The sequence below is a fragment of the Eubalaena glacialis genome, chromosome 3, assembly GCF_028564815.1.
Source record: "Eubalaena glacialis isolate mEubGla1 chromosome 3, mEubGla1.1.hap2.+ XY, whole genome shotgun sequence".
Taxonomy (NCBI): Eukaryota; Metazoa; Chordata; class Mammalia; order Artiodactyla; family Balaenidae; genus Eubalaena; species Eubalaena glacialis.
This window is the reverse complement of record NC_083718.1, coordinates 48,222,771-48,235,802: the sequence shown is the minus strand read 5'-3', so window position 1 is coordinate 48,235,802 and position 13,032 is coordinate 48,222,771. Positions and strand designations below refer to the sequence as shown.

Below are 13,032 nucleotides of genomic sequence, written 5' to 3'. Positions count from 1 at the left end.
TTGGTTAATATATAATGCAGCTTAGGGGTTTTCATTTTAACTTTTCACATATTTATGTGTAACTATAAATTAAAAGCCAAGAACTACATAATTTTTTTCAGAAAAGCAAGGAAATTGTGAACATTGTTATCAAATCATTCACAGACAGTACTGAGACCCCAGCAAGCAGCAGTAAATATTTCTTTTATTATCAAGGAGCCACTTTGAGTAAAAAAAAAACTATAAGGAGCAGAAATCTGTTAGTGGAAAGGAAAAAGGAAGTGAGGAACTGGATATCGATCTTGCCAAGTGAAGCAGTGAAAGAAAATATTACACTGTGAACTTCTTTCCACTATTTTCTCAAATTCAATCCAGCAACTCAGGTTAAGAGAACAATGGCTGAGATGTTGGAAATAAATCCAACCCATCTGATAAATCCCTAGGAAACGGGAAATAACACAATTAATGAGAAGAGGAAAGACTTTTTTAGAGTTTCGGACAGTTATTTTTTTAAATCAAAAGTGGTGTTCTGAAGCGTGACATACTCCTTATATTTTTAATAACACGTTACCTTAATGTTCTTTTGCTTTTTAAGATAACCTGTATGTGGAAAATTTTATCTGTTGATTATCTGCGTCAAGAACTTGATTAAAGAGCAAAACATTTGGTTAAAAGAGTAAACTGAAGACTTTCTCAGTTGACTAGTCAGTGTCATCATGCTGATCATGTAGCATGGTCTTTAGCTATAGCGTGGAGGCTCCACGGTAAAATGAAAAGAGCACAAAATAAAGGGTCTGAAGGCCTGGGCTTAACCTTTATTCTTTTTTTTCCCTTCTCTCCCTTCTTCCCGTCTTCAAACATTTACTGAGAATCTATTATAGGTACACTGAGACAATTCATCTCCTTGGGCTGACAGTCAAGTGAGGGAGACCAAAAAGCAATGGCAGTCACAGTATTATATGGTAGATGCCATCATGTCGCAGGCACACAGTATTGTGGTAGCCTTCAAAGGGACTGGTTGCCTTTGGCTTATCATCCAACCTTCAGTTTTTTGTATAATTATATGTATTCTAACTTCTTCATGAGGTTGTTGTGAGGCTCAAAGGAAGCCACTATATGTTACAAAGTATTGTGAATTGTACTTGCAAATATCGATAGTTATAGGTAATAGCAGTAATTTGATAAAATACAGGGCTGTCGTGAAAACTTGATATATAGAATTTAAAAAGAAATTAGTTTTAGTAAAGAACGTTTTTGTTTTCTCTAATATGAAATCCTAAATTTTCATTTCCTTTTTGAAATCCCCATGGTTCATTCTGAAAAAAATTTTTTTCTATGTTAATTAGTACTCCCACACTACCTTTTCCATACTTCTCTTTATGCATTTATTGTATTGTACTGTAATTACATATTAGTTTTATTTTCTCCACTAGATCCATCAGGACTTTGAGGGCAGGGTTCATGTTTGGTCATCCTTATGTTACCGGTGGCAACCATATAGTACATGATCAATGTGTGTTTGTTAAATAGATTAGAGAAGGAATTTTCTAGTGAGGTTTCTTTGTGTTTTTAATTATAATATCTACTAGATAATTTTCTTTGTTCTATTAAAGATAATATCCAGGCATGTGACAATAAAGAATTCTAGATATTGTGTGCATCGAATTAGGCACTCCGAACATGGCCTGTCTTGCCCATGGTCCAGAGGAAAGAAGAAAGTTAATAGTGATATAATCATTGACAGAATGGAGATCTTGGAAAAGAGGAAATGTTAGTGAGGTGTGGAGGTTGCTCAGTGTAGAAAGTATTTTTAGGTATCTTAACCTCTTTCTTCACTACCAAAATCTTTCAAGGTCATCTTCTCTGAACCTCAAGTTTTCTTGTCTGTAGATAAGAGAATTGAACCAAATGATCATTAATGCCCCATCTAGCTTGAGGATTCTGTTTGGAGATTGATGGTTGAATAAAATAGGATATTATCCCTGCATTCTGTTAAATGTTATTCACCTTCATTCTTCCCAGGTCTTTATTATACAGACATTATCAAACAACATTAAAGCATATTGAAGAAAAGGCAAAACATTCAAGAAGATAGGACTTGAATCAGGGTTTATAGAATAAGAGGTGTATGGGCAGATGAAAGACATGGGGATGGCCATGGATGTGATGAGGAAGAGCAGTAGCTTCATGCTAAGGGGTGTGACGAAGTTGGAAGATTAGATAAATAGAAGAGAGGGCCTGAAATGCCTTGGAGAGTTCCCATTTAATTTTATAAGCAATAGAGGACCATGTTCAGGCAGGAAGAGAAGACAAAGTTGTACCTGTTGAATGTCATCAAAGGCTTGGCAGGGGTTGAAACCAACGTGATAAAAAAGGAAGAGAAGAGGAAATTGTTCATGACACAGCTGGCATAGGGCTCTGTTAAACGAAGAGAAAGACTGGAATGGACACAAGTCCTGAAAGGGAGGAGGGCTGATTTTGCCAAATGATTATATCATTCAATTCAAAAGAGTTAGAAAAGATGCTTACAACTGGAGGGATGTGGCAGCTCAGCGGGCCTTTACCTCTCCTGAGTATTGCTCATAACTGATAGAAGATTTATCTCAGCTGTCCAGTGTGATTTGCAAAAATGTATATTAATGAGCTTCAGGAGATATTTCCTATCTTTGTTGAAAACAGGTGGATATTTGAATCTCTCAATACTAAATGAAGGCTAATCAGTCCTCCTATTTTAATAGCATCCCTTAATCTCCACTATTGAAGAACAGACATATGTCAGGGTTATTTTAAAAATTATTATTATAGAGAATGTTCTGGCATGTCTGTACTTTTTATTTTCATGTAATTGATTTTTTTTTCTAGTATTCTTTGTATTTCTTTCTACTTCTTGAGTTTTGAATTCTAGAATTACTTCAGTATTATACCATGTAGGAACATAGAAGCTTGGCTTGACAGTGCTGCTGACAATTTATATGTCAGGGTGTAACTGCCTAGCATATTCTTTGCTGTTTTGCATTCCTTTGCAAAGTATGCCTTTGTTTAATCTTGAGGGAGTGGACTTCTCCGATTTTCCATATACTCAGGACATGACTTTTACACAGCCAGTGACTGTTCTGCTCTGTATAGAATGCAGATGTTTGCACTTACACACAGTTTCTTCAATCGCCTCTCCATTCCTTTTGCATACTGCAAGGTGTCTAATCTATGGTGAAGGATGGAGACATTTTTTTCATGTAATTTCTAAGAAAAATTACATGGCTTATGACAGGCATATCGTGCTTCCTTTCCAATTTACCTCATTTATTTCTAAAATTCTAAAAGTCTGTTTTTATATCACATTTAGCACATTATAGAAGGCCTGGCTGATTAATTATTAGCCTTTGAAGTCGTAAAGTCCTTTTCGAGCAGTAAGCATTTGAAGCTAGATAATGTCTTATAAAAACTAAATGTTGGAGGGAGACGCAGAAGCAAGCAAGATGGCGGCGGCTGCTCAGGGAGGGAGAACCGGTGGTGGCGGAGGCAGTAGTGGGGCTGGCAGTGGTTCCAGCTGTGGGACAGGCAGTAGCCGCAGCGGCTTGCTGGACAAGTGGAAGATTGATGATAAGCCTGGAAAAATTGACAAATGGGATGGATCAGCTGTGAAAAATTCTTTGGATGATTCTGCCAAAAAGGTACTTCTGGAAAAGTACAAGTATGTGGAGAATTTTGGTCTAATTGACGGTCGCCTCACCATATGTACCATCTCCTGTTTCTTCGCCATAGGGGCTTTGATTTGGGATTATATGCACCCTTTTCCAGAGTCCAAACCTGTTTTGGCTTTGTGCGTTATATCCTATTTTGTGATGATGGGGATCCTGACCATTTATACCTCATGTAAGGAGAAGAGCATCTTTCTCGTGGCCCACAGGAAAGATCCCACAGGGATGGATCCTGATGATATTTGGCAGCTGTCGTCCAGTCTCAAAAGGTTCGATGACAAATACACTCTGAAGCTGACCTTCATCAGTGGAAGAACAAAGCAGCAACGGGAAGCCGAGTTCACCAAGTCCATTGCTAAGTTTTTTGACCACAGCGGGACCCTGGTCATGGATGCATATGAGCCTGAGATATCCAGGCTTCATGACAGTCTTGCCACAGAAAGAAAAATAAAATAGCCACTTCTAAAAGCAGCCATCTTTTGGCTGGATCATGCTGAATTGAGGGGTGAGGGAGAAAGAAACAGAGAACTTAATATGGATAAAGTAAGAAATGTAAAAAATGTCCGTTTTGTCTTGAAATTTTAGTCCATTCTGTATAAATAGAATTTTCTAGCTCAGATACGAGAAGTTGTAGCTCTGATATCTAGCTGTAGCCTCTTTGGTCTGCTGATTGCATTGTTTTGATTTGCTTTTCTGGAAAAGCATTTTTGCTAAAAACCGTACAGACTTCCTCCTTCATACCTAGCAGTACTTTATATAGTATAGCTTTGTGCCATGCAGCATTTGAAGACTCAGTTTTTAAAATTGTTAACCTGTTGCTGACTTTATTGTGTTAATTCCCATTTCAACAGCTGTTTCCCTTAATTCAGGATACAACTTCTTGTGTATGACAGTTTTCCTTCACACACCATTTTTGTGGGTGTGTATATATCTGACTTGGGGAGAATTGGGGAAAAAAACCCGACAGCTTTTTAATTTGTTTAAAAGAGACTTTCTGCCTGTTATGTTTTGTGCTCTTAACCAATTAAAGAAGCCAATGGCAAAAAAAACAAACAAAAAAAAAAACCAAAAAAAAACTAAATGTTAAGTATTTTTATAATTTTGTATTGTTATCTTCATTAGATAAAATAGAAAAATTTTCATCCACCCTAGGAAGTTAAGGTGATATGTCTGTACACGTGATACTCGGATGAATTTTAATACTATTACTTAAATATATGAATGTTTCCTGGGGGAAGTAATTGATACCTGTAAAGGCCAGTTTCTGCTTGTCTATTTTAAAGGTTGATTTTCTGTTTTTAGAAAATGGTCTTGGCACATTAAAATGTTTATTATAAACCTGCTGTATATATCTATATCTGTATATTTATATCTGTCTCGCTATCGTTCTATCAATCAATCAATCAATTTAACCCACACTGGTATCTGGGCTCTTTCTCTTCACCTGACTTAGATCTTGGTTTTCCAAGGAATGCAGTGGTCCCCTCACCCGTTTCCACTTGAAACAATGGTTTTTGCAGTACATTAAGGCAGTTATGAGGGTGTCAGTGACCCCAAAGATAATTATGGTGGTCAAAGCCAGCTTAGGAGAATGGTGATAGTGATGGACAGCAACACCAGCCATGGTGAAGGAAGTGATAGGGACTGTTTTCTGAACTTTTAATATCCTCATATCTGTGCTCCTACAAGTTCTTAAAAACCCTGTGGGATAGACAGGGAAGGGTCATTTGTTTTCTTTTTATTTAGTATTAAATTTTTTATTTGCAGACAAATTTACAATTTATAGTTGAGAAAGCAGAATTAAAAGATGAATAAGTGATTCATTTAGACTTCAACAACAAAGTAGGTGCTCAATTAATATCACTGACTGGTGAGAGTAAAAAGAGACCGAAACTGGGGTCTCCTGACTCTTTGTCCTGTGACATTTTTGACTACCTCTTTGCATTTTCTAAGGCTAAAAATCCACTTTTTTAGGTATGCATAATTTACAGCAAATTTTAAGGTATTCTTTGGTTGCTATAAATTGAGAAGTGGTCTTTGTTGTTTTGCTATTTCTAATTGTTAAATAACCACGTAGTGCATAGTGAAAAGACACTTGCAGACATAGTACATTAAAGTCTTTAATGCTATTGATCACTATTTTTGACCTATGTCATTTTTATCTCCACAGAAATTGGCCCAGTAACAGTTACCACAGATCCCAAGAAATTTCAGTATGAACTCAGAGAACTCTATGTTCAGGTGAGTTCTTGCATTCAATTTTATTTCTTTTAAGGGAAAGGAAAATCATGAACCTTTGGCTGATTTTCTTTAGTTTTAAGTCTGAAAGCAGTGATTATTGGTTTTTAAATTCTAATACCACTTTTTCTGACTTGATTTGAATGATAGATATGGTAGTGGGGCAGATTGGGTTCAAAATATCACCTTCATTTATGCATTGTCTATGGCCGCTTCCATGCAACAATGGCAGAATTCCATAGTTGTGACAGACTGGCCCACAAAGCCTATAAAGTGTTTACTGTATGATGCTTTAGAGAAGAAGTTTACTGACTCCTGCTCCAGATGACTCCTTTCACTGAGAATCATAAGGAGCAGTTAATTCTTTCCCTGTAATAGTAATGGTATAATTATGGTAATTTTGATATTCTTTGCTGTAAGTCATCTTTACAAAATTTTTGACTGTAAGTATAATTTTGTTAGTAGAGAAGATGAATAATTGGTTTAAATGTTATTCTGAAAACAGGACTTGGAGATAGGGTTGATATACACCTTCTCCTCATTGCTGCTTTGAGGTCATTATTCCCAAATTCATTAATCAAAAAAGAATTGCTTCTTTGAGGCTGTTTTACTGTCCTATCCTCCATGGATGGTCTCTGCTGCAATCACCTACAGATCTTTTGGCCACTACTCATCATTCATTTAAGCTATTGATACCCGAATCATTGGCTACCTTTCCCCTTTCGGGCTGCCATCATTCCGGGGCACTTCAGCATTGATGGGAATGACCTGTCAGAACCTTCTCCTCTCAGTTCTTTGACCTGCTATTTGTCTTCAATGACCTTTTCATTACTCCATCTCAGTCTTCTATTCTCACACACACACCCTCTGGATCTTATGATCACCCCAAGCTGTTCCATCTCTCAGATCACTAATTCAAGCAGCTCCACCAAGCTTGTTTTTGCAGCTACTTACACTACAACTACTCCTTCACCCTCATCAAGTACTCTAGTCCATTGACCCCTATCCTGTCTCCCAGGCCATCAGATCTCTCCTTTTTCACTTTCCTCCAATCTAGCTCAGAGTCCTATCATTTCAAAAACACTCCTTTTTCTTTCTTGTCCATTGCTTTTCTGTTCAAAAGGCAAAACCTCATTCCTGAATGACTGCAATTATGTCCACCGATGGCCAAGTGCTGTTGAAACCTCACAACATGGCAGGTTGCTTCCACTGTAAATACATAACCACCTATTTTCACTGGACTCTTAATACTTCCATGATCCTACTATGTTTCTTTGGTCAATTAAATCTCCCATTCCTCTCAATGACAGTTGCAAATCTTTTCTATTCTTCTTAAACCTCTATCCCATTACCCTTTTACTACTAGCTATTTCAGCTAATGATCTACTCTGAGCAAGCTATCTCACTTACTGTTTCACACACAGGCATATATAAATGGAAGCCCTCTGCTTCCCCATACCTAGCATGTCATCCACCTACATCTGGTATCCATCCTATCCTCATTCTCTACTTAATCACAACTCCTTAGCTTTCTCAGGATCTTAACCTATCAAACTGTTTTTTTCTTTTTGTTTCAACTGCTTAAGGGTTCCCATTTACTTTTAAATATGTTTAAGTCTCCCCCCAAAACAAATGCATCCCAACAAATCAAACCATTATAAGCAAAACAAAATAAACAACAACAAATCTCTGTTTTTCTCAAATCCTCTTACAAATAACTTATCTCTCTCAGTTCCTTCAGTGTCAAGAATATTGTCTGTATTGACTGCCATCTTTTCTTCACATCCGTTCCCCATCTACTCCTCAGTCTATTCCGATCTAGTCGCCACACCCCTGCTCTGTCAAAGTAGCTCTAGTTGGTGATACATGATTTGTATTTTGCTAAATGCAGTGGTAACATTTCACTTGTCAGCATATTAGATTAACATCTTTGTAATTCTCGGCAATACTGGCCTCTCCCTTCTTCTTGAGACATTCTCTTCCCTTACGTATGCTCTCATTTTTTTTCCCCACTTTTCCTCAGCTTCCTAGGCAGCTCATTTCTGTCCAATTGGCCATTAAGTGTTTAGGATCCTAGAAGGTTTTGAAAGTGGCCCTATTTTGTCTCTCATTTTTATATCTTCTCTTTAGGAGAAATTATCTATACCCACATAAATATGTTTCTAGCCTAAGCCTCTCCTCTGAGAAATAGACCCTTGTGTCAGGCTCTTGGATGTCACAATGGCCCTCCAAAGTGAAACTCACAAATGTTCTCTTTCCACTGCCCCAAATCTGGTCCTAAATCCTTGCTCTTTGTTCTGTGTTTGTTATCTTTGTGAATGATGCCTACAATATTCTGGTTATACTACCAAAGATCTAAGTTATCCTTACTATATCCATTCCCTGCCTCTCCATCCCCCCCTCCCAACCCCAATATACAAACCATGAATCAAGTCTTGGTTTTTAACTTTCTAAATAATTTTGATATCAATTGACTTTTCTCCTTTTCTATTGGCACTGTCCTAGTCCCAGTTACTGTATCTTTAGGCTAAATTAATGCAAAAAAGCTTCTAAGTGATTTTCCTTCATTTACTCTTCTTTTTATTTTTCCAGGCCTTTCTCTACTCTGACAGGCAGACAAAATAATCTCAAAATACATCTCTGAACATTTCCTCCTAATACCCTGTCCACTCACCTCCTACCCCCATCTCATCAAAGTCTTCCCAAGTTTATGAGTGACCTGAGGCCTGTCAACCTAGAGCCCTACCTAGAGCCGCTCTCTCCCTTGGACCCTGAGCTCTGCCATAGGGGCCTTGCATAGAGCCTCCTCCTGTCTGTATCCCCACCTGTCTCACCACAGGGCCTTTGCACATGCTGTTCTCCTTGCATAGGAAGTTCTTGTTCTTCATCCTGCCCTCACGTCCATGCTCCTTTAACCTAGTTTAAAATCCTATATTCAGAATCTCATCTGGAATACCACTTCCTCAGAAAATCCTGCCCTATCCTCCAGGCTTGGTCATATCTCACTGCCTCTCTCTGTCACAAACTAGTTGGCATTTCACAGTGAAGAACTATGTCTGATTTAGCTCATCAGTGAATCCCTTAGTAAAATGCCTGGCATATAGAACGTGCTGAATTTTTGATGAGTGCAAGAATGAATGAACGAACTAATGAACAAACCATTATGTACAAATTAACAGAGTCCAAATTAGAGTTTGAAGTTTAATACTTTATTGGTTCACTGTAGGGTGCATGACTTGATTTGGAACTATATACGGTATGAGCATAATTGGGGCATAGGATGAAAAAGACTCAAAAGTTTGGCATTCCAAATATGTATTCCATCGTGATTCTTTTATTGTGACTGTCTTTATTTTTAAATTGCATACTAAATTGAATTATGTTTCACAAATATCTAAATAGGTGTATATAGTTATCCCTTGACTGTTTTTCTCTTTTATTCAATTTCTTCTGATAATCTTTTTCATTAATCCTCCTTTTCCTTTCTCTTATACCATGTCATTCTTTTTCGGTCATTATCTTGATACTTACTGACAATTTACGTTTCTATCCCTTGATATAACAACTTCTTTGCCACTTTGGATGTCCACATTCTTTGAAAAAAACTTTTACAGAAAAATTTCTATCCTGTACATGGATCATAGGAATTAGAAATTGTACTGCCCTAATTGTTTAAAATTTTTATGTTCTGGTATTTTGTCATGAGCTCCTGAGGGCAAGAGCCTTGTAGCTCTCATTGAGCCTCTGGTCCACTGTGGGATGAACAAGTGTCGGCAGTAGAGTGGACTTAAATAGCTATAAATGAATGTCATACACGGGTGGCTTCTTTTAAAAATGTATATTTAACAGTTAAACTATATCAAATATAATACAAGCTTTACTTTGATGGTACAAAAATACTTAAAAACCTAATCATCAGTTTTCATTATATAAAGATTCAGAAGGGCCAAGTAATGGAGATTTCTAGCTGATAGAATGTTAGGAAGAGATTTACTGTATTCATTTTTTTTCTCTGCATAAAAGAATTCAGCTGGGATATATTCTTGGAAATCTGGCCCGAATGAAAATGCCTACATTCTCAGTGAGACCTGGCACTGGCACTTCCTGATTTCCTGCCTCTCCCTTTCTTTTGTTCTGATGGATCTTCAGGGAGTGCCCTTAACCTCCTTGCTCCATTTGTCTCCAGGGTGAAGGATTGTGATTCTTAATCATACTCCATTGATTCTCTCCCCAGCCAACCTCTGGAATTGAACTTGATACAGACACTCTATAGGGTCATATAACATCTCTGTTCAAGAAACTAATCTTTCTTTCTCCCCTGGAATGAAAGCTGGTATCCATTTCTCTGGAGATTTCCTCTTTACTGTCTGCATCTTATAGAATGTATTTTTGAATTGTCTTGGGATCCAAGGGGATGCTTAATTAGAACAACCAGCCAGGGAAAAAATCAAATATTTACTTTTTCTCTTCATTCAAAATCGTGCATTGTTATAGGCATTGGGAATACCACAGAAGTGTTTTTACTTTCAAAGTTTCTAGTGAATTATTCCTTTTTTAATCAATGGCAAAAAATTTCATCAAGTAAGGGTCAAATATGACAAGACACTAGGCTACATTATCGCTTAACATCTAACCTAAAGCATATATTTTGTTTTCTCTTCAGTGTTTTCTTAGAGAATATTTTATTTCATAAATCACTCTGAGAAACTAAAATTTACAAATTTCATAAAATTTTAGAATAATACTAAATTGTGTGTGTGTATAATTTCCAGATGCTTCTTCAGTTCCCCTTCTACCATTTTTAGTAACTCCCCCCAAATCACTGATATAAAGAGCAACAAGGATTGCTATCTTATTAAAATTAACTTTGATTTTCTAAAAAAGAAACCTTTAAAAATATTCCTTTCACACTTTAATCGTTTTGAAAGCAAGAAAAGTAAATTCAGTTGGAAGTAAATTAAATAATTACCCATTAACTTTTTACTAGGTTCAGCTATTTTTCCTGTAGAGATATGGAATTAACTTGAGGAAAAGCAATTTAAAAATTTCCAAGAAAAACGTAACAAAAATCGCTAAACTTAAATCATTAAATTTATAACATTAATTTCATTTTCCTTCATCTTCTTTCATCTGGAATGCAGAGAAGTAACTTGAAAAGTATCTGAGCTTTCTCTCTGGGGAAAAGAAGGGAAGACAAATGACAGCAATGGTATTCAAATCACACAGAGCTTTGGGAATTAATATCCTTGTAAATATGCAGCGCGAAGTCCTGCCTCAGGTCACATTCTTTGTAAGAAACTATAAAGCTTGTTGATTTTTAGAAAATGGTATTGGCAATGGTATGCTTTCAAGCCTTTTATCCAAACATTTTAAAGAACAAAAAGCATATTAGTCAAACATTTGAAGTGTAGAGAAGGAAGATATTTCTACAGTAATGGAATTACAATTTTTTCATATAGATGGTTGATCCCCAGAACTGAAAAATTTCACACATAATTTAGTTTTTCTTTGAGAAGTGTTTTGATAAAATTGACCTTAATAAAAGCAAGAATAAGAGTAAAAATATGTAGAACAGAATCATGACATAGCAACAAGATAGAGTTGTGAAGATTAGGGTAAGGTCCAATTATTGTCATTCTTTAACTGAAACAGAAGAATAAATAGACAAACTGAGGTTAAGGGGAAAAAATGTTCTGCTGTAGTATAAGAACAGTTGATGTTAGAATTAACTGCCAACAGAGAATATGAAAAACTGTGGCCAGATAGGCAAAGACTGTTAAAACAGAGGATAATGCTGATTTATGATGTCAATTCAGTGTACATTTTATTTAATTTCAAGTATTCTAAATCATGCTACTGTGCAAAAGTGTCCTTTTTATTTCTATATTTATAGAAGTCTTCTATATGAATTTGAAAAACAAAACTGATACATAACCAAAAAAATTAAGAAAGTAAAAAGAAAAATTGACTAGAACAAGAAAAGGGAAAGGATTATATGTTAGGATAAATATAATGTAGAGCTATAAAAGATGTGATTTTCATGTTTGGTGTTGGACATGATTCAACTGAAGAGAGCAGTTTTCATTTCCATTTAAGTTTTCTTAATATGCATTTGACTTACAAATATGCGTTTGACTTACAAATGCATATATATCAGCATATATATACACTTTTACAGGAGGAATGGCGTGTATTTAATTTAGGGAAGAAAGTGAGATAGAGTCCAATACATAAAATTCATAATACGTGTGAAAGCTACAAGAATAGTAGAACCAGCATCTGGCCCAAAATAAGGACTTGATAAACGTTAGCTATTGTTACTGCTATTACTACTACTATCTCTAGTACTCCGAGGTTCTTTTAACAGAAATAATCACCAAATAATTATACCATAAATGAACAACAACTATGGAACATGTGCCTTGTGAAAGATTTTGCATGTATTTTAAAGTCATCCTCTCATTTCAAACCTACACAAATATTAATCTTCCTTTTTTGCAAATGAGGAGACTCAAGCTTTGAGATCTTAGGTAACATGTCTTACTCAGGTCACCAAACTGGCAAGGGGCAAGGCTAGTCTCAAAAGTGGAGGTATTTAATGTCAAAGCCGGTGTCCTTTTTCACTTTGCTACTTTTCTTCTAAAGATTGGTTTAAGTAACCTTATTAAGCTAATCAAATTAACGTTTATTTATATAATTTCTCTTTGTATTTTACTTCAAAGTAGGAAAGTAGAGAATTAAAGACAGATGTAGGTCTAGGGCTGGTCTCATCCTCAACGAAACAAGTTTATTTCTTAAAGATTTTGACTTCCTCTTCTACCTCCAGTCACTTTGGGTTATTGACTCACCTAAAGTTACTGAGCGGCTAATGAGAATGATAACTGTAAATTGAAAATTACTCCCTTTGCTCAGCATGTGTTCTTGCTACTTCGAGTGGTAAGCTTATTTAAGTGTAACCTCACAGTCACCTTGGAGAGACACGAGAACAAGATGCATTTTAAGAGACTGAAAGGTAGTGTTTATCCTGCAGTTGTATTTGTAGGCAGTTTTGATTATTTTTATTGTTGAAACTTCTTGGTGCCTGAATGAAGCATCTATTCAAACTTTAGCTTGCTGC

The 13,032-nt window shown here is 36.2% G+C and overlaps 2 protein-coding genes across 6 annotated transcripts in view; both read left to right on the top strand.

Annotated features, from left to right (window-relative positions):
* HMCN1 (hemicentin 1) overlaps window positions 1-13,032 on the top strand; it is a 508,722-nt gene that overhangs the window by 99,828 nt on the left and 395,862 nt on the right. For all 5 annotated transcript variants that reach the window (XM_061187531.1, XM_061187534.1, XM_061187532.1 and 2 more), the window contains exon 2: window positions 5,848-5,918. In XM_061187531.1, the coding sequence (XP_061043514.1) occupies window positions 5,848-5,918 (71 nt within the window). The remainder of the gene's footprint in view (window positions 1-5,847; window positions 5,919-13,032) is intronic.
* LOC133088550 (signal peptidase complex subunit 2-like) lies at window positions 3,426-4,249 on the top strand. Its single transcript, XM_061186536.1, has one exon. It carries the CDS (start codon window positions 3,426-3,428, stop codon window positions 4,131-4,133), a length of 708 nt encoding a protein of 235 aa, XP_061042519.1. The 3' UTR covers window positions 4,134-4,249.